Source organism: Heterodontus francisci, chromosome 7, assembly GCF_036365525.1.
Source record: "Heterodontus francisci isolate sHetFra1 chromosome 7, sHetFra1.hap1, whole genome shotgun sequence".
NCBI lineage: Eukaryota > Metazoa > Chordata > Chondrichthyes > Heterodontiformes > Heterodontidae > Heterodontus > Heterodontus francisci.
This window is the reverse complement of record NC_090377.1, coordinates 43,368,021-43,391,390: the sequence shown is the minus strand read 5'-3', so window position 1 is coordinate 43,391,390 and position 23,370 is coordinate 43,368,021. Positions and strand designations below refer to the sequence as shown.

The window sequence follows — 23,370 nt, the reverse complement described above, 5'->3', positions numbered from 1 at the left end:
ATAAATTAATATTATTTCTGTTTATTGAAGAAACCTTGTTGGTGGATTTTATTCTGAAATAAAAATAAAGTATATAATTGGTCATACTAGTAACTGGGTAAACATTTAAATATATGTTGTGACCCGTGGAGAAGTGGAACTAGAGAAAGATAGTGCATTCCTCCAGCCTCTGTCACAACAAAGTTTAAAAAGTAGGATCTTGAAGGTAGTAATCTCTGGATTACTGCCAGTGCCAGGCACTAGCAAGAGAAGAAATAGGAAGATAGGGAGGATCAATGCATGGTATGGTGCAGAAGAGGGCTTCAGATTCTTGAGACACTGGGACCAGTTCTGGGGCAGGAGGCACCTATTCAAAAGGGACAGGTTGCACCTCAACAGGCCTGGAATCAATATATTCATGGGGAGGTTCACTAGTGTGTCTGGGGAGGGTTTAAACTAAATTGGCAGAGGGGGTGGGCACCCGTACATAGAAATAAAAAAGAGGAATAAGGTGCATAAAGAAGTGAGAGTGTTCGATAGTACTAGAGAAGGAAATAGTACCATATTAGATACAAACATACTAAGTAGGACTACAAGGAACACAAAGACACATTTAAAATGCATGTATGTAAACACAAAGTGAGGTGAATAAAGTTGATGAGCTACAAGCACAAATGGTCATGTGGGAATATGATGTAGTGGCAAAAATGGAAACATAACTTAAAAATGGTGAGGACTGGACTCTTAATATTCAAAGATACAAAGTGTTCAGAAAAGATAGGTAATGGAGAAAAGGGTGGCAATACTAATTGGGGAAGTCATTGTAGTGTTGGAAAGGGAGGATTTCCTCGAGGGGGCAAAGACAGTATCCATTTGGTTAGGGCTGAGAAGCAAAAAGGAGATGATCACATTACTTGGGGTATTCTCTCAGCCTCCAAATAGTAAGAGAGAGAGACAGAGGAGCAAATCTTAAGGGAAATCACAGAGATGTGCAATATAGAACAAAGAGAACAAAGAAAATTACAGCACAGGAACAGGCCCTTCGGCCCTCCAAGCCTACGCCGATCCAGATCCTCTATCTAAACCTGTCGCCTATTTTCTAAGGGTCTGTATCTCTTTACTTCCTGCCCATTCATGTATCCGTCTAGATACATCTTAAAAGACGCTATCGTGCCCGCGTCTACCACCTCCGCTGGCAACGCGTTCCAGGCACCCACCACCCTCTGCGTAAAGAACTTTCCACGCATATCCCCCCTAAACTTTTCCCCTTTCACTTTGAACTCGTGTCCCCTAGTAATTGAATCCCCCACTCTGGGAAAAAGCTTCTTGCTATCCACCCTGTCTATACCTCTCATGATTTTGTACACCTCAATCAGGTCCCCCCTCAACCTCCGTCTTTCTAATGAAAATAATCCTAATCTACTCAACCTCTCTTCATAGCTAGCGCCCTCCATACCAGGCAACATCCTGGTGAATCTCCTCTGCACCCTCTCCAAAGCATCCACATCCTTTTGGTAATGTGGCGACCAGAACTGCACGCAGTATTCCAAATGTGGCCGAACCAAAGTCCTATACAACTGTAACATGACCTGCCAACTCTTGTACTCAATACCCCGTCCGATGAAGGAAAGCATGCCGTATGCCTTCTTGACTACTCTATTGACCTGCGTTGCCACCTTCAGGGAACAATGGACCTGAACACCCAAATCTCTCTGTACATCAATTTTCCCCAGGACATTTCCATTTACTGTATAGTTCACTCTTGAATTGGATCTTCCAAAATGCATCACCTCGCATTTGTCCTGATTTAACTCCATCTGCCATTTCTCTGCCCAACTCTCCAATCTATCTATATTCTGTTGTATTCTCTGATAGTCCCCTTCACTATCTGCTACTCCACCAATCTTAGTGTCATCTGCAAACTTGCTAATCAGACCACCTATACTTTCCTCCAAATCATTTATGTATATCACAAACAGTGGTCCCAGCACGGATCCCTGTGGAACACCACTGGTTGCACGTCTCCATTTTGAGAAACTCCCTTCCACTACTACTCTCTGTCTCCTGTTGCCAGGCCAGTTCTTTATCCATCCAGCTAGTACACCCTGGACCCCATGCGACTTCACTTTCTCCATCAGCCTACCATGGGGAACCTTATCGAACGCCTTACTGAAGTCCATGTATATGACATCTATAGCCCTTCCCTCATCAATCAACTTTGTCACTTCCTCAAAGAATTCTATTAAGTCGGTAAGACATGACCTTCCCTGCACAAAACCATGTTGCCTGTCACTGATAAGTCCATTTTCTTCCAAATGGGAATAGATCCTATCCCTCAGTATCTTCTCCAGCAGCTTCCCTACCACTGACGTCAGGCTCACTGGTCTATAATTACCTGGATTATCCCTGCTACCCTTCTTAAACAAAGGGACAACATTAGCAATTCTCCAGTCTTCCGGGACCTCAACTATAGAATGGTGAGATCGAGGGTCTTTACTTCCCCAAATCTCAATTGGGATAATGTTAGAGTAAAGGGTAAAGAGCGGGAAGAATTTCTGAAATGTCTTCAGGAGAACTTCCTTCACCAGTATGTTCTTGGTCCAACTAGGAAGGAGGCATTGCTGGATCTGGTGCTGGGGAATGACGTGGGCCAAATGGACAAAGTGCCTCTGGGGGAACACCTGGGTAAGAGTGATCTTTGTATCATAAGGTTTAGATTAGTAATGGAGCAGTGCAAGGAACAATCTAAAGTACAACTTCTAAATTAGAGAGAGCTAACTTCAATGGGATGAGCAGGGAATCTAGCCAGGATAAAATGGAACCAAAGATTGACAGGAAAAACAATAATGGAAAAATGGGTGATCTTTAAGGAGGAGATGTTTCAGGTACAGGCTAGGTACATTCCAACATGGGCAAAAGGTAAGGGAACCAAGATGAGAAAGATAGAGAGTATGATGAAACAAAAAAAAAACAGGGTGTATGACCCATGTCTGGTGAATTCTTCAAGCAAGAACCAAGCTAAGTACAATAAGTTGAGAAGGGGGGGGGGGGGGGGGGGGGGTGAAGAGAAAACTAAGACTGCGAAAGTGAGAATATGAGAATAGAATGGCAGTTGACATAAAAGGGAACCCCAAAATCATCTACCGGCATGTAAATAATAAGCGGGTAATAAGAGGTGGGGTGGAGCCTTTAAGGGACAAATGTGCAGGATGTACTGGAAATTGAGTCTAAATGGAATAAAGCAGTAAAGAGATCAATGGGGTACACAATCACAATTAAATAAAAATAGCCATGCAAGTTAACAAATCCATAAAACATGCAAATGACGTGCTAGGGTTCATTTTTAAAAATTCTTCATTCATGTGATGTGGGTGTCGGGCCAGGCCAGCATTTATTGCCCATCCCTAATTGCCCTTGAGAAGGTGGTGGTGAGCTGCCTTCTTTAACCGCTGCAGTCCATGTCAGGTAGGTACACCCACAGTGCTGTTTGGAAGGGAGTTCCAGGATTTTGGCCCAGTGACAGTGAAGGAACGGCGATATAGTTCCAAGTCAGGATGGTGTGTGACTTGGAGGGGAACATGCATGTGGTAGTGTTCCCATGCATTTGCTGCCCTTGTCCTTCTAGTTGGTAGAGGTTGCGGGTTTGGAAGGTGCTGTCGAAGGAGCCTTGGTGGGCCGCTGCAGTGCATCTTGTAGATGGTACACACTGCTGCCACTGTGCGTCAGTGGTGGAGGGAGTGAATGTTTGAGGATGGTGTGCCAATCAAGTGGGCTGCTTTGTTCTGGATGGTGTCGAGCTTCTTGAGTGTTGCTGGAGCTGCATCCATCCAGGCAAGTGGAGAGTATTCCATCACACTCCTGACGTGTGCCTTGTAGATGGTGGACAGGTATTGGGGAGTCAGGAAGTGAGTTACTCGCCACAGGATTCCTAGCCTCTGACCTGCTCTTGTAGCCAAAGTATTTATATGGCTACTCCAGTTCAGTTTCTGGTCAATGGTAGCCCCTAGGATGTTGATAGTGGGGGATTCAGCGATGGTAATGCCATTGAATATCAAGGGGAGATGGTTAGATTGTCTCTTGTTGGAGATGGTCATTGCCTGGCACTTGTGTGGTGCAGATATTACTTGCCACTTATCAGCCCGAGCCTGGATATTGTCCAGGTCTTGCTGCATTTCTACACAGACTGCTTCAGTATCTGAAGAATCGCTAATGGTGCTGAACATTGTGCAATCATCAGCGAACATCCCCTCTTCTGACCTTATGATTGAAGGAAGGTCATTGATGAAGCAGCTGAAGATGGCTGGGCCCAGGTCACTACCCTAAGGAACTCCTGCAGTGATGTCCTGGAGCTCTGATGATTGACTTCCAACAACCACAACCATCTTCCTTTGCGCTCGGTATGACTCCAACCAGTGGAGCGTTTTCCCCCTGATTCCCATTGACTCCAGCTTTGCTAGGGCTCCTTGATGCCATACTCGGTCAAATGCTGCCTTGATGTCAAGGGCAGTCACTCTCACCTCACTTCTCGAGTTCAGCTCTTTTGTCCATGTTTGAACTAAGGCTGTAATGAGGTCAGGAGCTGAGTGGCCCTGACGGAACCCAAACTGAGCATCACTGAGCAGGTTATTGCTAAGCAAATGCTGCTTGATGGCACTGTTGATGACACTTTCCATCACTTTACTGATGATTGAGAGTAGACTGATGGGGTGGTAATTGGCTGGGTTGGACCTGTCCTGCTTTTTGTGTACAGGACATACCTGGGCAATTTTCCACATTGCAGGGTAGATGCCAGTGTTGTAGCTGTACTGGAACAGCTTGGCTAGGGGTGCAGCAAGTTCTGGAGCACAGGTCTTCAGTACTATTGCCAGAATATTGTCAAGACCCATAGCCTTTGCAGTATCCGGTGCCTTCAGTCGTTTTTTGATATCACGCAGAGTGAATCGAATTGGCTGAAGTCTGGCATCTGTAATGCTGGGGACTTCAGGAGGGGGCCAAGTTGGATCATGAAGTCGGCACTTCTGGCTGAAGATTGTTGCAAATGCTTCAGCCTTATCTTTCGCACTGATGTGCTGGGCTCCCCCATCATTGAGGATGGGGATATTTGTGGAGCCACCTCCTCCAGTTAGTTGGACATTGAAGTCCCCCACCCAGAGTACATTTTGTGCCCTTGCCACCCTCAGTGCTTCCTCCAAGTCGTGTTCAACATGGAGGAGTACTGACTCATCAGCTGAGGGAGGGCGGTAGGTGGTAATCAGTAGGAGGTTACCTTGCCCATGTTTGACCTGATGCCATGAGACTTCATGGGGTCAAAAGTCGATGTTGGGGACTCCCAGGGCAACTCCCTCCCTACTTTAGACCACTGTCCAGCCACCTCTGCTGGGTCTCTCCTTCCGGTGGGACTGGACATACCCAGGGATAGTGATTACAGTGTCTGGGACATTGTCTGTAAGGTGTGATTCCATGAGTATGACTGTGTCCGGCTGTTGCTTGACTAGTCTGTGGGACAGCTCTCCCAACTTTGGTACAAGCCCCCAGATGTCAGTAAGGAGAACTTTGCAGGGTCGACAGGGCTGGGTTTGCCGTTATCATTTCCGGTGCCTAGGTCGATGCTGGGTGGTCAATCTGGTTTCATTCCTTTTTATTGACTTCGTAGCGGTTAGGTAGAACTGAGTGGCTTGCTAGGCCATTTCAGAAGGCATGTAAGAGTCATGTAAGCCAGACCAGGTAAGGACAGCAGATTTCCTTCCCTAAAAGACATTAGTGAACCAGATGGGTTTTTACAACAATCGACAAAGGTTTCATGGCCATCATTAGACTAGTTTTTAATTCCAGATTTATTAATTAAATTCAAATTCCACCTTCTGCTGTGGTGGGATTCGAACCCATGTCTCCAGATCAATATCCTGGGCCTCTGGGTTACTAGTCCAGTGATAATACCACTACGCCACCGCCTACCCGCCAGAATAATTCCAGAGGAATAAAATTTAAAAGCAGTAAAGTTATGTTAAATTTTTATAGAACCTTGTTTCGACCACACTTAGAGTATTTACGCAGTTCTGGTTTGCATATAGAGTCATACAGCACAGAAACAGGCCCTTTGGCCCATCGTGTCCATGCTGGCCATCAAGCACCTATCTATTCTCATCCCACTTTCCAGCACTTGGCCATAGCCTTGTATGCTATGGCGTTCCAAGTGCTCATCTAAATACTTCTTAAATGTTGTGAAGGTTCCTGCCTCTACCACCCCTTCAGGCAGTGTGTTCCAGATTCAAACCACCATCTGGGTGAAATGTTTCCTCAAATTCCCTCCAAACCTCCTGCCCCTTACCTTAAATCTATGCCCACTGTTATTGACACCTCCACTAAGGGAAAAAGTTTCTTTCTATCTACCCTATCTATGCCCCTCATAATTTTGTATACCTCAATCATGTCCCCCCTCAGCCTTTTCTGCTCTAAGGAAAACAACCCTAGCCTATCCAGTCTCTCTTCATAGCTGAAATGCTCCAGCCCAGGCAACATCCTGGTGAATCTCCTCTGCACCCCCTTCAGTGCAATCACATCCTTTCTATAGTGTGGCAAACAGAACTGCACACAGTACTCCAGCTGTGGCCTAACTCGCGTTTTATACAACTCCATCATAATCTCCCTGCTCTTATATTCTGTGCCTCGGCTAATAAAGGCAAGTATCCCATATGCCTTCCTAATCACCTTATCTACCTGTGCTGCTGCCTTCAATGATCTATGAACAAGTACACCAAGTTCCCTCTGACCCTCTGTACTTCCTAGGGTGCTGCCATCCATTGTATATTCCCTTGCCTTGTTAGTCCTCCCAAAATGCATCACCTCACACTTCTCAGGATTAAATTCCATTTGCCACTGCTCTGCCCATCTTACTAGCCCATCTGTATCGTCCTGTAATCTAAGGCTTGCCTCCTCACAATTTATGACACCACCAATTTTCATGTCATTTGCGGACTTACTGATCATACCTCCTATATTCACGTCTAAATCATTAATGTACACTACAAACAGCAAAAGTCCCAGCACCGATCCCTGCGGTACACCACTGGTCACAAGCTTCCACTCGCAAGAACAACACTCGACCATCATCCTCTGCTTCCTGCCACTAAGCCAATTTTGGATCCAATTTTGGATCCAATTTGCCGAATTGCCCTGGATCCTATGGGCTCTTACCTTCTTAACCAATCTCAAGCTTATCGAAAGCCTTACTGAAGTCCATGTAGACTACATCAACAAGTGTATCACAATCCCCCCTCCCCGATCTCTACACCTACATCCTCCTTCTCCATAGTGAACACAGATGAAAAGTAATTACTTAAAACCTCACCTATGTCCTCCGGCTCCACACAGGTTGCCACCTTTGGTCCCTAATGGGCCCTACCTCTTTCCCTGGTTATCCTCTTGCCCTTAATATACTTATAAAACGCCTTGGGATTTTCCTTTATCTTGCCCGCCAATGTTTTTTCATGCCCCCTCTTTGCTCTCCTAATTATATTTTTAAGTACCCCCTACATTTTCTATACTCCTCTAGGGCTTCCGCTGTTTTCAGTGTTCTGAATCTGCCATAAGCCTTTTTTTTCCTTATCCAATCCTCTATATTCCTGGACATCCAGGGTTCCCTGGACTTATTGGTTCTACCCTTCAGCTTGATGAGAATATGTTGGCCCTGAACTCTCACTATTTCTTTTTTGAATGACTCCCACTGGTCTGATGTCGACTTTCCTACAAGTAGCTGCTCCTAGTCCACTTTGTCCAGATCCTGTTTTATCGTGTTGAAATCGGGCTTCCCTCAATTCAGTACCTTTATTTCCGGTCCATCTTTGTCCTTTTCCATACCTACCTTAAATCTTACAGAGTTATGGTCACTATCCCCGAAATGCTCCCCCACTGACACTTCTACCACTTGTCCGGCTTCATTCCCTAGGATTAGGTCCAGTGCCGCCCCTTCTCTTGTAGGACTTTCTACGTGCTGGCTCAAAATGCTCTCCTGTATGCACATTAAGAATTCAGCCCTCTTTAAGCCTTTTGCACTCAGACTATCCCAGTTGATATTGGGGAAGTTGAAATCCCCTACTACTATTACCCTATTATTTTTACACCTCTCTGACACTTGCCTACATATCTGCTCCTCTATCTCTCCCTGACTATTTGGAGGCCTGTAGTACACTCCCAGTCAAGTGATTGCCCCCTTTTTGTTTTTAAGTTCTACCCATATGGCCTCATTTGAGGAACCATTTAAGATACCATCCCTCCTTACTGCAGTAATTGACTTCTTGATCAATAGTGCAATGCCACCTCCTCTTTTACAGCCAATTAAGTATTTTTGAACTGTAGATGCGGTTTTAATTTTGGAAACGAAACAAGTTTCTACAAACAGTAATTGAAATAATGGCCAGGTAATCTGTTTCAATCATCTTGACTGAGGGATAAATATTGGCCAGACAACTCCCTGGCTCTTCTTCGAATAATGCCATAGGATTTTTTTACCTTCATCTAAGAGGGCAGACAGTCATCCAATAGACAACACCTCTGACAGTGCATCACTTCCTGAATACTGCACTGATCAGAGTCAGTCTAGATCGTGTGCTCAAGTCTCTGGAGATGGACTTGAACCCATAACCTTCTGAGGTGGAAGTGCTACCACTGAGCCAAGGCTAACACATAGCTGAAGAACTCATGTGACTGTCGAGTCCTTAAAGTGTAATCTAAGCATTGCTGATGACATACAACATTCAACAGCTATCAGCAGCAGCCAAACTGCATTTCCCCGATTCAACTGAAACAGATTCAAGCCAGTGTGTTGGACAGTTATGCCATCAGGCTATTTTGTACTCCTGGCTATTTCTTTTTTTTAGTAAAAACGAGACGTAAGAAAATGAATTTCTACTGTCTTGTACTCAGTCTCTTTATAAAATGTTATCCTCAAGAAAAGTGAAGCCTACTTTATTCCATATGCAAGAATGATCATTCCAATGAGAATTCCGATAGTGCCATCCAAATACCAGACACCAGGATTATGATTGTAGACTTCTGCACTGATCAGTATAGAAAATCCCATGATGCCTCCAACTAAGGAGTTAAAACCTGCAAGACAAAAAGACAGAAATAGGACAATCAACTTCCACAGTTGGACAACTGCCAGATGGTAAATTGTTGCAAAATGAAATGTGTTTCAGAGATTGGCTCTCTGACCAATTGGTTCTAAATGAGTTTTAAATCAATTGCCAGGAGTTAATGCTGGATCTTCTATCCAGAACTAAATTAAGATGAGATGGAAGTGCACTGAAAGGTTACCTGTTAAAAGCAATTAATATTTTTAAAGAATGCATTTTAGAACACAAAGGAAAAATTGTGTCTGAAAAATAACAAATATAAATTTGACAATTTCTCTAGAGCCAAATAAAGATAGTTTAGTATAAAAAAAACTTCTGAAAGTAAGGTTGTGCAATTCTTGTAGAGGATTTGGGGGAGGAGCAGGACAACTAGATTGCTCTTCGAAAGAGCTGGCACAGACTCAATGGGCCAAATGGCCTCCTGCTGTACTGTTCTATGTTTCTAATGTTGTAAATCAACAATGAGATATAATTTAAATTATGCCCATCATTAACCAGTATAAAATGGTAATCAGTTAAATTGTATCCTGAGATGCAGTACATACTTTCCTTAAAATACCCATAACATATATGCAAAATTATAGTCTATAAATGTGGTTCTATTACAGAATAAATTTAGCAAATTCACATACCTCTCAAAGATTGCTAATATATTAATTTGTTTTTGACAAACTGATCCACATGAAGATGATGGTGGAAGGGAAGAAGTGAAAGGTGGGGAGAATCAAAGAATCATAAAAGGTTTAAGGCACAGAAAGAAGCCACTTGCCCATTGTGGCTGCGTCGGCCAAAATAAAAGAGCCGACTAGCCTAACCCCACTTTCCAACATTTAGTCTATAGCCCTGTAAGTTACGGCACTCCAGGTGCACATCCAGGCAACTTTTAAATGAGATGAGGTTTTCTGCCTCTACCACCCTTTAAGGCAGTGAGTTCCAGACTCCCACCACCCTCTGGGTGAAAAAGGTTTTCCTCATCTCCCCACTAATCCTACCAATCAATTTAAATCTATGCTCCCTTGTCACTGACCCCTTACGAAGGTAGATAGGCCCTTCCCATCCAGTCTAACCAGGCCCCTCACAATTTTATACATTTCAATTAAATCTCCCCTCAGACTCCACCGTTCCAAGGAGAAGAACCCCAGCCTAACCAATCTTTGCACATAGCTGCAATTTTCCAGTCCTGACAACATCCTCGTCAATCTCCTCTGTACCCTCTCCAGTGCAATTACATCCTTTCTGTAATGAGGTGACCAGAACTGCACACAGTACTCAAGTTGTGGCCTAACTAATGTTTTATATAATTCCAGCATAACATCCTTATGTTCTATGCCTTGGCTAATAAAGGAAATGATTCCATATACCTTCTTAACCACCTTATCGACCTGTCCTGCTACCTTCAGGCATCTGTGGACGTACACTCCAATGTCCCTCACTTCTTCTACACCTCTCAGTATTCACCCATTTATTGTATATTCCTTAGAGTTGTTTGACCTCCCCAAATGTATCACCTCACACATCTCTGGGTTAAATTCCTTTTGCCACTTTTCTGCCCACCTGACCAGTCCATTGATATCTTCCTGCAGACTACAGCTATCCTCCTCGCTATCAACCACACGGCCAATTTTTGTGTCGCCTGTAAACATCTGATCATTTCCCCTGTATATACGTCCAAATCATTAACATGTACCACAACAAGTAGGGGACCTAGTACTGAGTCCTACGAAACACCATTATCAAAGATTTTATAGCAGAGCACTTAGAGAACAGTGGTAGAATCGAGCAGTCAACATGGATTTACGAAAGGGAAATCATGCTTGACAAATCTACTAGAATTCTTCGAAGGTGTAACTAGTAGAGTTGATGAGGGGGAGCCAGTGGATGTGGTTTATTTGGACTTTCAGAAGGCTTTCGACAAAGTCCCACATAAGAAATTAGCGTGTAAAATTAAAGCGCATGGGATTGGGATAGTGTTTTGTGATGGATAGAAAATTGGTTTGCAGACAGGAGACAAAGAGTAGGGATAAATGGGTCTTTTTCCGAAGGCAGGCAGTGACTAGTGGGGGACCGCAGGGATCGGTGCTAGGACCCCAGCTATTCACAATATATATTAATGATTTAGATGAGGAAACTAAATGTAATATCTCCAAATTTGCAGGTGACACAAAAGTGGGTGGGAGGGTGTCTTGTGAGGAGGATGCAGAGAGGCTTCAGGATGATTTGGACAAGTTGAGTGAGTGGGCTAATGCATGGCAGATGCAGTATAATGTGGATAAATGTGAGATTATCCACTTTGGTAGCAAAAACAGGAAGGCAGATTATTATCTGAACAGTTATAAACTGAGAGAGGGGAATATGCAGCGAAACCTGGGTGTTCTCGTACACCAGTCGCTGAAGGTAAGCATGCAGGTCCAACAGGCAGTAAAAAAGGCAAGTGGTATGTTGGCCTTCATAGTGAAAGGATTCGAGTACAGGAGCAAGGATGTCTTGCTGCAATTATACAGGGCATTGGTGAGGCCACACTTGGAATATTGTGTGCAGTTTTATCTGAGGATGTTCTTGCTATAGAGGGAGTGCAGCGAAGATTTACCAGACTGATTCTTGGGATGGCGGGGCTGACGTATGAGAAGAGATTGAGTCGGTTAGGATTATATTCGCTGGAGTTCAGAAGAGTGAGGGGGGATCTCATAGAAACCTATAAAATTCTAACAGAACTTGACAGAGTTGGATGATCAGCCATGATCATAATGAATAGCGGAGCAGGCTCGAAGGGCCGAATGGCCTACTCCTGCTCCTATTTTCTATGTTACCACTGGAAACGGCCTTCCAGTCGCAAAAATACCCGTCAATTACCCTTTGTTTCCTACCACTGAGCCAATTTTGTATCCAGCTTGCTACATTCCTCTGGATCTCATGGGCTTTTATTTTTTTTTTAATTAGTCTGCCATGTGGAACATTGTCAAAAGCCTTGCTAAAATCCATGTAGACCACATGAACTGCACTACCCTCATTAATTCTCCTTGCTACTTCCTCAAAAAATTCCATCAAGTTAATCAGCTACGAGTTCTGATGAAAGGTCACAGACCTGAAATGTTAACGCTGCTTCTTTCTCCACAGATGCTGCCAGACCTGCTGAGATTTCCAGCACTTTTTGTTTTTAGTCAGATACAACCTTCCTTGAACAAATCCATGCTAATTATCCTTGATCAGTCCATGCCTTTCTAAGTGACAGTTTATCCTGTCTCTCAGAATTGATTCCAATAATTTGCCCAGTACCTCGAAGTTAGACTGACAGGCCTGTAATTATTTGGTCTATCCCTCGCTGCCTTTTTAAACAAAGGTACAAAGTTAGCAGACCTCCAATCCACCGGCACCACACCTGCATCCAGTGAAGATTGGAAAATGATGGTCAGACCTTCCACTACTTCCTCCCTGGCATCTTTTAACAGCCTGGGGTACATTTAATCTGGCTCTGGTGATTTATCCACTTTCAAGGATACAATTCCTCTTAATAGTTCCTGTCTTCCTATGTTTATCACATCCAATACTTCACACTGTACAGATGATGTGTTAGATTAGTTAAGAGAATGAAAAACACATGCTCTACTGGAGCCTTTTTTTTAGACTAACTAATAAACCTCAGAGATAGAGAACAGGAATCTAGAGTTTCCACACAACGAGCGGAATCTTACTGCTTTAGTTTTTAAATGTAGGACAGCACCATTTCCACGTCCTGACCCCGATGATTTCTGAGTTCCAACTGCCTACGTGATCTTCCTAGAGGTGGTCAATTAAGAATGGTGGGCAGTCTGAGCAGGCGGGAGGACCAATGGTAGCCCTGAGGCTCTGGATGGCCGGCAGTCCCACCGGAAGAGGTGGATGGTGCTGCTGTAGGTTAGGGACCCTGAGGGCGACTCAAAATGGAGGCACTCTCTGAAGACTTATGAGTATGTAAAAAAAAAAGCACTGTGGCCACAGTTGCCAGTTGTGGAGGAGATGATGGCTTGTGACTGCAACTGCAGCCCTCCAGCAGCCGCAGTTCTGGGGTGAGGGAATTAAAGGAGGCCTTGCTGGCCCCTGGCCTGCTGCCGGAAGGCTGCCAGCCTCAGCAGAGGGCCAGTCCACCACTGGGCAGGTAGCCGTTCTGAATCCACCTCCAGCAAGAGTGCTTGGAGACAGCAGCAGCGGCAACTGATAACCTAGACCTGGGAAGAGTGGACCTGATTGGAGGGAGCAGCAGCGGTGGCTAAATCAAAGCGGGGAAGAGTGTGTACCTTCCACAGTGAATTCCAAAAAAAGCAAGGAGTTTTTTTTAAAATTCATTCATGGGATGTGGGCATCACTGGCCAGGCCAGCATTTATTGCCCATCCCTATTTGCCCTTGAGAAGGTGGTGGTGAGCTGCCTTCTTGAACCGCTGCAGTCCATTAGGGGTAGGTATACCCACAGTGCTGTTAGGAAGGGAGTTCCAGAATTTTGACCCAGCAACAGTGAAGGAACGGCGATATAGTTCCAAGTTAGGATGGTGTGTGACTTGGAGGGGAACTTGCAGGTGGTGATGTTCCCATGCATTTGCTGCCCTTGTCCTTCTAGTTGGTAGAAGTCACAGGTTTTGAAGGTGCTGTCTAAGGAGCCTTGGTGTGTTGCTGCAGTGCATCTTGTAGATGGTACACACTGCTGCCACTGTACGTCGGTGCTGGAGGGAGTGAATATTTGTAGATGGGGTGCCAATTAAGCGGGCTGCTTTATCCTGGATGGTGTCGAACTTCTCGTGTTGTTGGAGCTGCACCCATCCAGGCAAGTGGACAGTATTCCATCACACTCCTGACTTGTGCCTTGTAGATGGTGGACAGGCTTTGGGGAGTCAGGAGATGAGCTACTCGCCTCAGGATTCCTAGCCTCTGACCTGCTCTTGTAGCCACGGTATTTATATGGCTACTCCAGTTCAGTTTCTGGTCAATGGTAGCCCCTAGGATGTTGATAGTGGGGGATTCAGCGATGGTAATGCCATTGAATATCAAGGGGAGATGGCTAGATTCTCTCTTGTTGGAGATGGTCATTGCCTGGCACTTGTGTGGCACAAATGTTACTTGCCACTTATCAGCCCGAGCCTGGATATTGTCCAGGTCTTGCTGCATTTCTACACGGACTGCTTCAGTATCTGAGGAGTCACAAATGGTGCTGAACATTGTGCAATCATCAGCAAACATCCCCACTTCTGACCTTATGATTGAAGGAAGGTCATTGATGAAGCAGCTGAAGATGGTTGGGCCTAGGTCACTACCCTGAGGAACTCCTGCAGTGATGTCCTGGAGCTCAGATGATTGACCTCCAACAACCACAGCCATCTTCCTTTGCGCTAGGTATGACTCCAGCCAGCGGAGGGTTTTCCCCCTGATTCCCATTGACCCCGGTTTTGCTAGGGCTCCTTGATGTCAAGGGCAGTCACTCTCACCTCACCTCTTGATTTCAGCTCTTTTGTCCATGTTTGAACCAAGGCTGTAATGAGGTCAGGAGCTGAGTGGCCCTGACGGAACCCAAACTGAGCGTCACTGAGCAAGTTATTGCTAAGCAAGTGCCGCTTCATGGCACTGACAATGACACTTTCCATCACTTTACTGATGATTGAGAGTAGGCTGATGGGGCGATAATTGGCTGGGTTGGACTTGGCCTGCTTTTGGTGTACAGGACATACCTGGGCAATTTTCCACATTGCAGGGTAGATGCCAGTGTTGTAGCTATACTGAAACAGCTTGACTAGGGGCATGACAAGTTCTGGAGCACAGGTCTTCAGTACTATTGCTGGAATATTGTCAGGGTCCATAGCTTTTGCAGTATCCAGTGCCTTCAGTCGTTTCTTGATATCACGTGGAGTGAATTGAATTGGCTGAAGTCTGGCATCCGTGATGCTGGGGACTTCAGGAGGAGGTCAAGATGGATCATCAACTCAGCACTTCTGGCTGAAGATTGTTGCAAATGCTTCAGCCTTATCTTTCGCACTGATGTGCTGGGCACCCCCATCATTGAGGATGGGGATATTTGTGGAGCCACCTCCTCCAGTTAGTTGTTTAATTGTCCACCACCATTCAGTCAGATTTTCAGGAGCTAGGGAAAAAATTAATAAGTAGGACCTCGAAGGTTGTAATCTCTGGATTACTCCCAGTGCCTTGCGCAAGTGAGAGTAGAAATAGGAAGATAAGGAGGATCAATGCATAGCTTGAGGCAGGGTGCAGGAGGGAGGGCTTCAGATTCTTGGGACACTGGGACCAGTTCTGGGGCAGAAGGCACCTATTCAATAGGGACATGTTGCATCTCAACAGGACTGGGACCAATGTCCTCACAAGGAGGTTCACTGGTGTGTTTGGGGAGGGTTTAAACTAAATTGGCAGCGAGGTGGGCACCAGCGTATATAAGTAGAAAAGAAGAATTAAGGTCCATAAAGGAGTAAAAGTGTTCGATAGTACTAGAGAAGGAAGTAGTACAATATTAGCTAGGAGCTGATTAAGAAGATCTACGAGGAAAATAGGGACAAGTTTAGAATGCATGTACGTAAATGCACTAAGTGTGGTGAATCAGGTTGGTGAGCTACAAGCACAAATAGCCGTGTGGGAATATGATATAGTAGCAATAATGGAAAAGTGGCTTAAAAATGTTGAGGACAGTGTGCTTAATATTCAGGGAAACAAAGTGTTCAGAACAGATAGTGAAGGAGAAAAGGGAGGTGGCATAGCAGTAATGATTAGGGAAGACATTGTAGCATTGGAGAGGATGTCCTTGAGGGGGCAAGGACAGAATCCATTTGGTTAAAGTTGAGAAGCAAAAAGGGGATGATCACGCTACTGGGGGGCATTCTATAGACCTCCAAATAGTGAGAGATAGAGGAGCAAATCTCCAGGGAAATCATAGAGATGTGCAAGAATTATAGAGTGGTGATATTAATTACCCAAATATCAATTGGGATAATATTAGATTAAATAGTAAGGAGGGGGAAGAATTTCTGAAATATATTCAGGAGAACTTCTTTCACCATTATGTTCTTGGTCCATTTAGGAAGGAGGCATTGCTGGATTTGGTGCTGGGGAATGAGGTGGGTTAAGTGGTCGAAATGTCTGTGGGGGAACATTTGAGTAAGAGTAATCATTGTATCATAAGGTTTAGATTAGTAATGGAGAAGAGCAAGGAACAATCTGAAGAGAGCTAACTTCAATGGGATGAGATGGGATCTAGCCAAGATAAAATGGAACCAAAAACTGACAGGATAAATGGTAATGGAACACTGGGTGATCTTTAAGAAGGAGGTGTTTCAGGTACAGACTGAGTACATTCCAACAAGGGTGAAAGGTAAGGGAAGCAAAGCCAGGGCTCTTTGAATGACGAGGGAAATACAGAATATGATGAAACAAAAACTAAGGATGTGTGATCCATGCCAGGTGAATTCTTCAAGCAAGAACCAGGCCAAATACAATAAATTGAGAGGGGAAATGAAGTGGAAAGTAAGACTGGAAAAGAGAGTATTTGAGAATAGAATGACAGTGAACATAAAAAGAAACCCTAAAATCTTCTACTAGCATGTAAGCAGTAAGCAGGTAATAAAAGAGGACTGGAGAGTGGCAAATGTGACACCTTTATTCAAGAGAAGGTGTAAGGACATTCTTGTTAAACTGACCAGCCTGTCGTTACTATCAGTGGTGGGGAAGGTTTTAGAAACAATGATCAGGAAAAAAAATCAAGGCACTTGAAGAGGTTTGAGTTAATTGAGGAGAGCCAGCATGGATTTGTAAAAGGCAGATCCTGCTTAACTAATCTAATTGAATTTTTTGATGAAGTAACATAGAAGGTTGGTGAAGGGAAAGCAATGGATGTGATAGGAGGGTCAGTGTCAGCTTGGATAAAAAATTGGCTTAAGGACAGAAGACAGTGACTCACGGTAAATGGTTGTTTTTCAGAATGGAGGATGGTAGACAGTGGTGCTCCCCAGAGGTCAGTGCTGGGCCCACTACTTTTTTTTGAATATATATAAAAATGACTTGGATATTCGAATACAGAGTAAAATTTTCAAAATCTATCAATGATACCAAACTTGAAGTTGTGGCAAACAGTGAGGATTATACAAATCGACTGCAACAGGACATAGATAGGCTAGCAGAATGGGCAGACATGTGACAGATGGAATTTAATACAAAAAAGTGTGAGATGATGCATTTTGGCAGAAGGGATAGGGAAAGGCATTTTAGACTTAATGACACAGTTCTAAAGAGTGTGCAGGGACAGAGGAACCTTGGGGTCCATTTTCACATATCCTTGAAGATGGCAGGACATATGAGAGAGTAGTTAGCAAAGCATATGGGATCTTGGGATTCATAAATAGAACTATTGAGTACAAGAAGGTGGTAAGTTAGGCTGAACCTTTATAATGCTCTGGTTAGGTCACAACTAGAGTATTGTGTCCAGTTCTAGTCACCACACTTTAGGAAGGATGCGAGAAGGACGCAGAGGAGATTTACCAGAATGGCTCCATGGATAAGGGATTTTAGCTACAAGGTTCGTTTGGAGAAGCTGGGGTTGTTCTCCTTGGAGCAACAGAAATTGAGGGGAGATTTGATAGAGGTGTCCAAGATTATGATAGGTTTAGATAAGGTAGACAAGTACTAGGGGGGCACAGATTTCAGATTTTGTGCAAGAGATGCAGAGGCAGGGGGGATACAAGGAAGAACTTTTATATGCAGCGAATGGTAATGACCTGGAACTTGAGAGTGGTGGAAGCGGAGTCGATTAACGATTTCAAAAAGAAATAGGAAATAAACATGCAGGGCTATGGGGATAGAGCAGGGGAATGGCACTGACTGGATTGCTCCACAGAGAGCCACCATGGATTTGATGTGTTGAATGGCCCACTTCTGTGCTTTAATGACTCGACGACTCTATGTCAGATACCCGATGTACAACTTTCACAAATTCCCTCCCTCCTGCCTCCAATGCTGCCTTCGTGTGGCTGATAAGATTCCGCCCAGCTTTCCTCCCTAACAGATATGAAATTACTGACGTTTAGAAAGAGCAGCCTTTCTAGAAACCAGAACAACTTCATAACTCTTAAAAGTTTCCTCATTCTAAACATGCACACATTTTGCCACTACACATCCTGGAGCACTCTTCTCCCAGGCAGGCCTTCACCCATCTTGTACCCTGCAATCTAGCCCATCACATACTGCTGCCATCCCCTCCTATCACAGCTCCCCGACTACCCAACCTCATCTCCTCAGATTTAGGCTGTCATCAGTTTGTCTACCACTTTCAAAACAGGTATTATCTTTTCTATCCTTAAAAAAAATGCCTCAGCCCTTCTATTCTTTCCAACGAGGGAAGGCAGTGTTGTCGTGGTAATGTCACTGAACTAGTTATCCAGAGGCCCGGGCTAATGTCCTGGGAACATAGGTTCAATTCCCACCATGGCAGCTGGTGGAATTTAAATTCAAATGAATAAATTAAATTGATTAATAAAAATCTGGAATTTAAAGCTGGTCTCAGTTTCATGGCACCATTACCATCGTCAATTGTAAAAACCCATCTGGTTCACTCATGTCCTTGAGGGAAGGAAATCTGCCGCCTTACCTGGTCTGGCCTACATGTGACTCCAGACGTACAGAAATGTGGTTAACTGTTAACGGCCCTCTGAAATGGCCTATCAGGCCACTCAGTTGTCAAGGCAATTAGGGAAGGGCAACAAATGCTTGGCTTTGCCACTGACGCCTACATCCCATGAAAAAATACAAAAAACTACTTCCAACCTTCCTTGTTAACAAGGTCTTGAAACATAGTTCATTGCCTCACAATTTCATTCCCATCTCTTTCACCAGCTTTGATTGAGACCCTTCAAATCTGCCATATCTTGTGCCCACAACACAGTAACTGTAGTGATCAGAATTAATAATGATATTGATATCATTGAGCATGCCACCCTTCTCCAACAGCCACCCTTCTCTACAGTCCACCTCGGTGCTGGGTGTTTTCTCCTGATTCTGTTCATTAATGTCATAACACCAAGATCACATTGCCTTCAACTGCTTCTCTTCATCTGTTTTCATGATAACCTCTATTGTATCCCAATGCTTTATCTTCCACTTCCTTTTAAGTTAAATGACACCCTACTCGTTTTTTCTTCCAATAGTCCAAATGTTTTTGGTACACTCAATCACCTCAAGGATGAACTTCTATAAATTATCCCACCTCTCAACTCAACTCAAAAACATCGTAGCCCACATCCTAACCTACATATCATCATATGCACCCTTAACCTTGTCCTCATCCAGCGCTACAAGCTCCAAGCACCACAGCACAGTGCCTTCAGAAATGTTGTATTGCAAATACCTTACAGCCTGCAAGAGTGCTGGTGTATCATCTTTTTGTCCCTTAATTTTTTATTCCCTGCTGCTAAGAATAATTCTACAACTAATGTTGCATAACCATGGCCCTGAGTTAAACGCTTGGTGGGTTTTGCAGCTGGATGGTGAAGTGAATGGGAAACTCATCTGTTGCTGTAGAAGCAACTTAGCTCCTGGGTCTCATTTAAATCCTGCCTGGCCACTACCTGCCTAAAACAGGCAGGGAGCAAAAGTTGCTCAGCCAAAGGCCGCCCACCAATACAAAGCAGGTCATAGAATGGGTCCTGGGGAATCACATGGAGGATGAGTTCAGGAAGAGGGTTGGGGGAAATGCAAAGGCAGGGGAGGACTAAACTTTCCTTGTGGTGCCTGGAAGGGAAAGTAGTACCTTTTTTGGCCTCTTTCCTGGTTAATCCTCTTCTGACCAATTCACCCTGGAAGGCCAGCCACAGTAGCTTAGGCAAGAGTGAAAATTGAAGTAGGTTCCCAATTACATTATCATGACCCAACATACCTATGTAAAGAAGAACCCTGATGACCTTGGGCAAGTGTCTTTGCTGCCTTGAGTACAACAGATTAAAACTGCATATTTAACCGATTCTGGCATGAATCTGCGTGATTTTGACTTCCCATCTACTGCGTTTCTGCCAAGTGGGCAGGGGTAACCGAAACCCCTCCCCCACCCGCCCCAGATCTCTTTTGAATACAATGATGTTAATCTTATGTAGTGGCAGACCTTGAGACTATTGTTTGTCTCCTTCAATAACCAATCCATCACTCATACAGAAAACAAAACACTTCTCTTTTCTATTTTATAATGTGCTGAATCACCAATAAGAACATAAGTATTAAGAGCTCGGGTAGGCCATTCAGCCCTTCAAACTTGCTCCGTTATTCAATACGATCGTATCTTATCATCTACCTCAACACTGCCTTCCCACACCATCCCCATATCCCTTAATTCCCTTGTATATTCTTTTTTTCTTTTGGGCCTCCTTATCTCGAGAGACAATGGATAAGCGCCTGGAGGTGGTCAGTGGTTTGTGAAGCAGCGCCTGGAGTGGCTATAAAGGCCAATTCTGGAGTGACAGGCTCTTCCACAGGTGCTGCAGAGAAATTTCTTTGTTGGGGCTGTTGCACAGTTGGCTCTCCCCTTGCGCCTCTGTCTTTTTTCCTGCCAACTACTAAGTCTCTTCGACTCGCCACAATTTAGCCCTGTCTTTATGGCTGCCCGCCAGCTCTGGCGAATGCTGGCAACTGACTCCCACGACTTGTGATCAATGTCACACGATTTCATGTCGCGTTTGCAGACGTCTTTATAACGGAGACATGGATGGCCGGTGGGTCTGATACCAGTGGCGAGCTCGCTGTACAATGTGTCTTTGGGGATCCTGCCATCTTCCATGCGGCTCACATGGCCAAGCCATCTCAAGCGCCGCTGACTCAGTAGTGTGTATAAGCTGGGGGTGTTGGCCGCTTCAAGGACTTCTGTGTTGGAGATATAGTCCTGCCACCTGATGCCAAGTATTCTCCGAAGGCAGCGAAGATGGAATGAATTGAGACGTCGCTCTTGGCTGGCATACGTTGTCCAGGCCTCGCTGCCGTAGAGCAAGGTACTGAGGACACAGGCCTGATACACTCGGACTTTTGTGTTCCGTGTCAGTGCGCCATTTTCCCACACTCTCTTGGCCAGTCTGGACATAGCAGTGGAAGCCTTACCCATGCGCTTGTTGATTTCTGCATCTAGAGACAGGTTACTGGTGATAGTTGAGCCTAGGTAGGTGAACTCTTGAACCACTTCCAGAGCGTGGTCGCCAATATTGATGGATGGAGCATTTCTGACATCCTGCCCCATGATGTTCGTTTTCTTGAGGCTGATGGTTAGGCCAAATTCATTGCAGGCAGACGCAAACCTGTCGATGAGACTCTGCAGGCATTCTTCAGTGTGAGATGTTAAAGCAGCATCGTCAGCAAAGAGGAGTTCTCTGATGAGGACTTTCCGTACTTTGGACTTCGCTCTTAGACGGGCAAGGTTGAACAACCTGCCCCCTGATCTTGTGTGGAGGAAAATTCCTTCTTCAGAGGATTTGAACGCATGTGAAAGCAGCAGGGAGAAGAAAATCCCAAAAAGTGTGGGTGCGAGAACACAGCCCTGTTTCACACCACTCAGGATAGGAAAGGGCTCTGATGAGGAGCCACCATGTTGAATTGTGCCTTTCATATTGTCATGGAATGAGGTGATGATACTTAGTAGCTTTGGTGGACATCCGATCTTTTCTAGTAGTCTGAAGAGACCACGTCTGCTGACGAGGTCAAAGGCTTTGGTGAGATCAATGAAAGCAATGTAGAGGGGCATCTGTTGTTCACGGCATTTCTCCTGTATCTGACGAAGGGAGAACAGCATGTCAATAGTCGATCTCTCTGCACGAAAGCCACACTGTGCCTCAGGGTAGACGCGCTCGGCCAGCTTCTGGAGCCTGTTCAGAGCGACTCGAGCAAAGACTTTCCCCACTATGCTGAGCAGGGAGATTCCACGGTAGTTGTTGCAGTCACCGCGGTCACCTTTGTTTTTATAGAGGGTGATGATGTTGGCATCGCGCATGTCCTGGGGTACTGCTCCCTCGTCCCAGCACAGGCATAGCAGTTCATGTAGTGCTGAGAGTATAGCAGGCTTGGCACTCTTGATTATTTCAGGGGTAATGCTGTCCTTCCCAGGGGCTTTTCCGCTGGCTAGGGAATCAATGGCATCACTGAGTTCCGATTTGGTTGGCTGTATGTCCAGCTCATCCATGACTGGTAGAGGCTGGGCTGCATTGAGGGCAGTCTCAGTGACAGCATTCTCCCTGGAGTACAGTTCTAGGTAGTGCTCAACCCAGCGGTCCATCTGTTTGCGTTGGTCAGTGATTATGTCCCCCGATTTAGATTTGAGGGGGGTGATCTTCTTGATGGTTGGCCCAAGAGCTCTCTTCATGCCATCATACATTCCTCTGATGTTTCCGGTGTCTGAGGCCAGCTGAATATGACTGCATAGGTGTTGCCAGTAGTCGTTTGCGCAATGCCTAGCTGTTCTTTGTGCAGTACTTCTGGCTGCTTTAAGTGCTGCGGATGTTAAATCGCTGGGGGCTTTCTTGTAGTTCAAAAGTGCAATGCGCTTAGCGGCTATGACAGGTTCCAGCTCTTCATTATGAGATTGAAACCAGTCTGCATTTCTCTTCGCACTTTTGCCGTAGGTGGTCAAAGCTGACTCATAGATGGCGTCTCTGATGTGGGCCCACTTGGTCTCAGCATCCCCTGTGGGAGTGTTTTGAAGGGCTGTTACAAGTGAATTTAGAAATTTTTGTAACAGCTGTGGGTGAGAAATTCTGCTCGTGTTGATGCGCGGGTGGCCCTTCTGCTTGGAATGATGCAACTTCTTTGGTCTGAGTCTAACCTTGCTGCACACCAGGGAGTGGTCGGTGTCGCAGTCCGCACTGTGGAAGCTGCGTGTGATTTGAACACTGTTTAAGGCGGCTCGCCTTGTGACAATGAGGTCTAGCTGGTGCCAACGACGTGATCTTGGGTGCCTCCATGAAACCTGGTGACAGGGTTTAGTGTGAAAGAACGAGTTGGTGATGCAGAGGTTATGATAGGTACACAACTCAAGCAGTCTCTGCCCGTTCTCATTCATCCTTCCAACGCCATAGCGCCCAAGGCAGGAGGGCCATGAGTCATGGTCGGCCCCAACCCTGGCATTAAAGTCCCCCAGCAGGAATAGGTGTTCGGTGTTGGGGATGCTGCTAATGATGTTATGGAGTTGTTCATAGAACTGGTCTTTAGCTTCAGGTGCGGAACAGAGTGTTGGAGCATAGATGCTGAGTAGGTGTACTGGACCAGAGGTGGTGA

The 23,370-nt window shown here is 45.1% G+C and overlaps 1 protein-coding gene across 4 annotated transcripts in view; it reads right to left on the bottom strand.

The window, feature by feature from the left end:
* tmem163a (transmembrane protein 163a) overlaps positions 1 to 23,370 on the bottom strand; it is a 272,944-nt gene that overhangs the window by 7,102 nt on the left and 242,472 nt on the right. For all 4 annotated transcript variants that reach the window (XM_068035084.1, XM_068035087.1, XM_068035086.1 and 1 more), the window contains exon 8: positions 8,943 to 9,084. In XM_068035084.1, the coding sequence (XP_067891185.1) occupies positions 8,943 to 9,084 (142 nt within the window). The remainder of the gene's footprint in view (positions 1 to 8,942; positions 9,085 to 23,370) is intronic.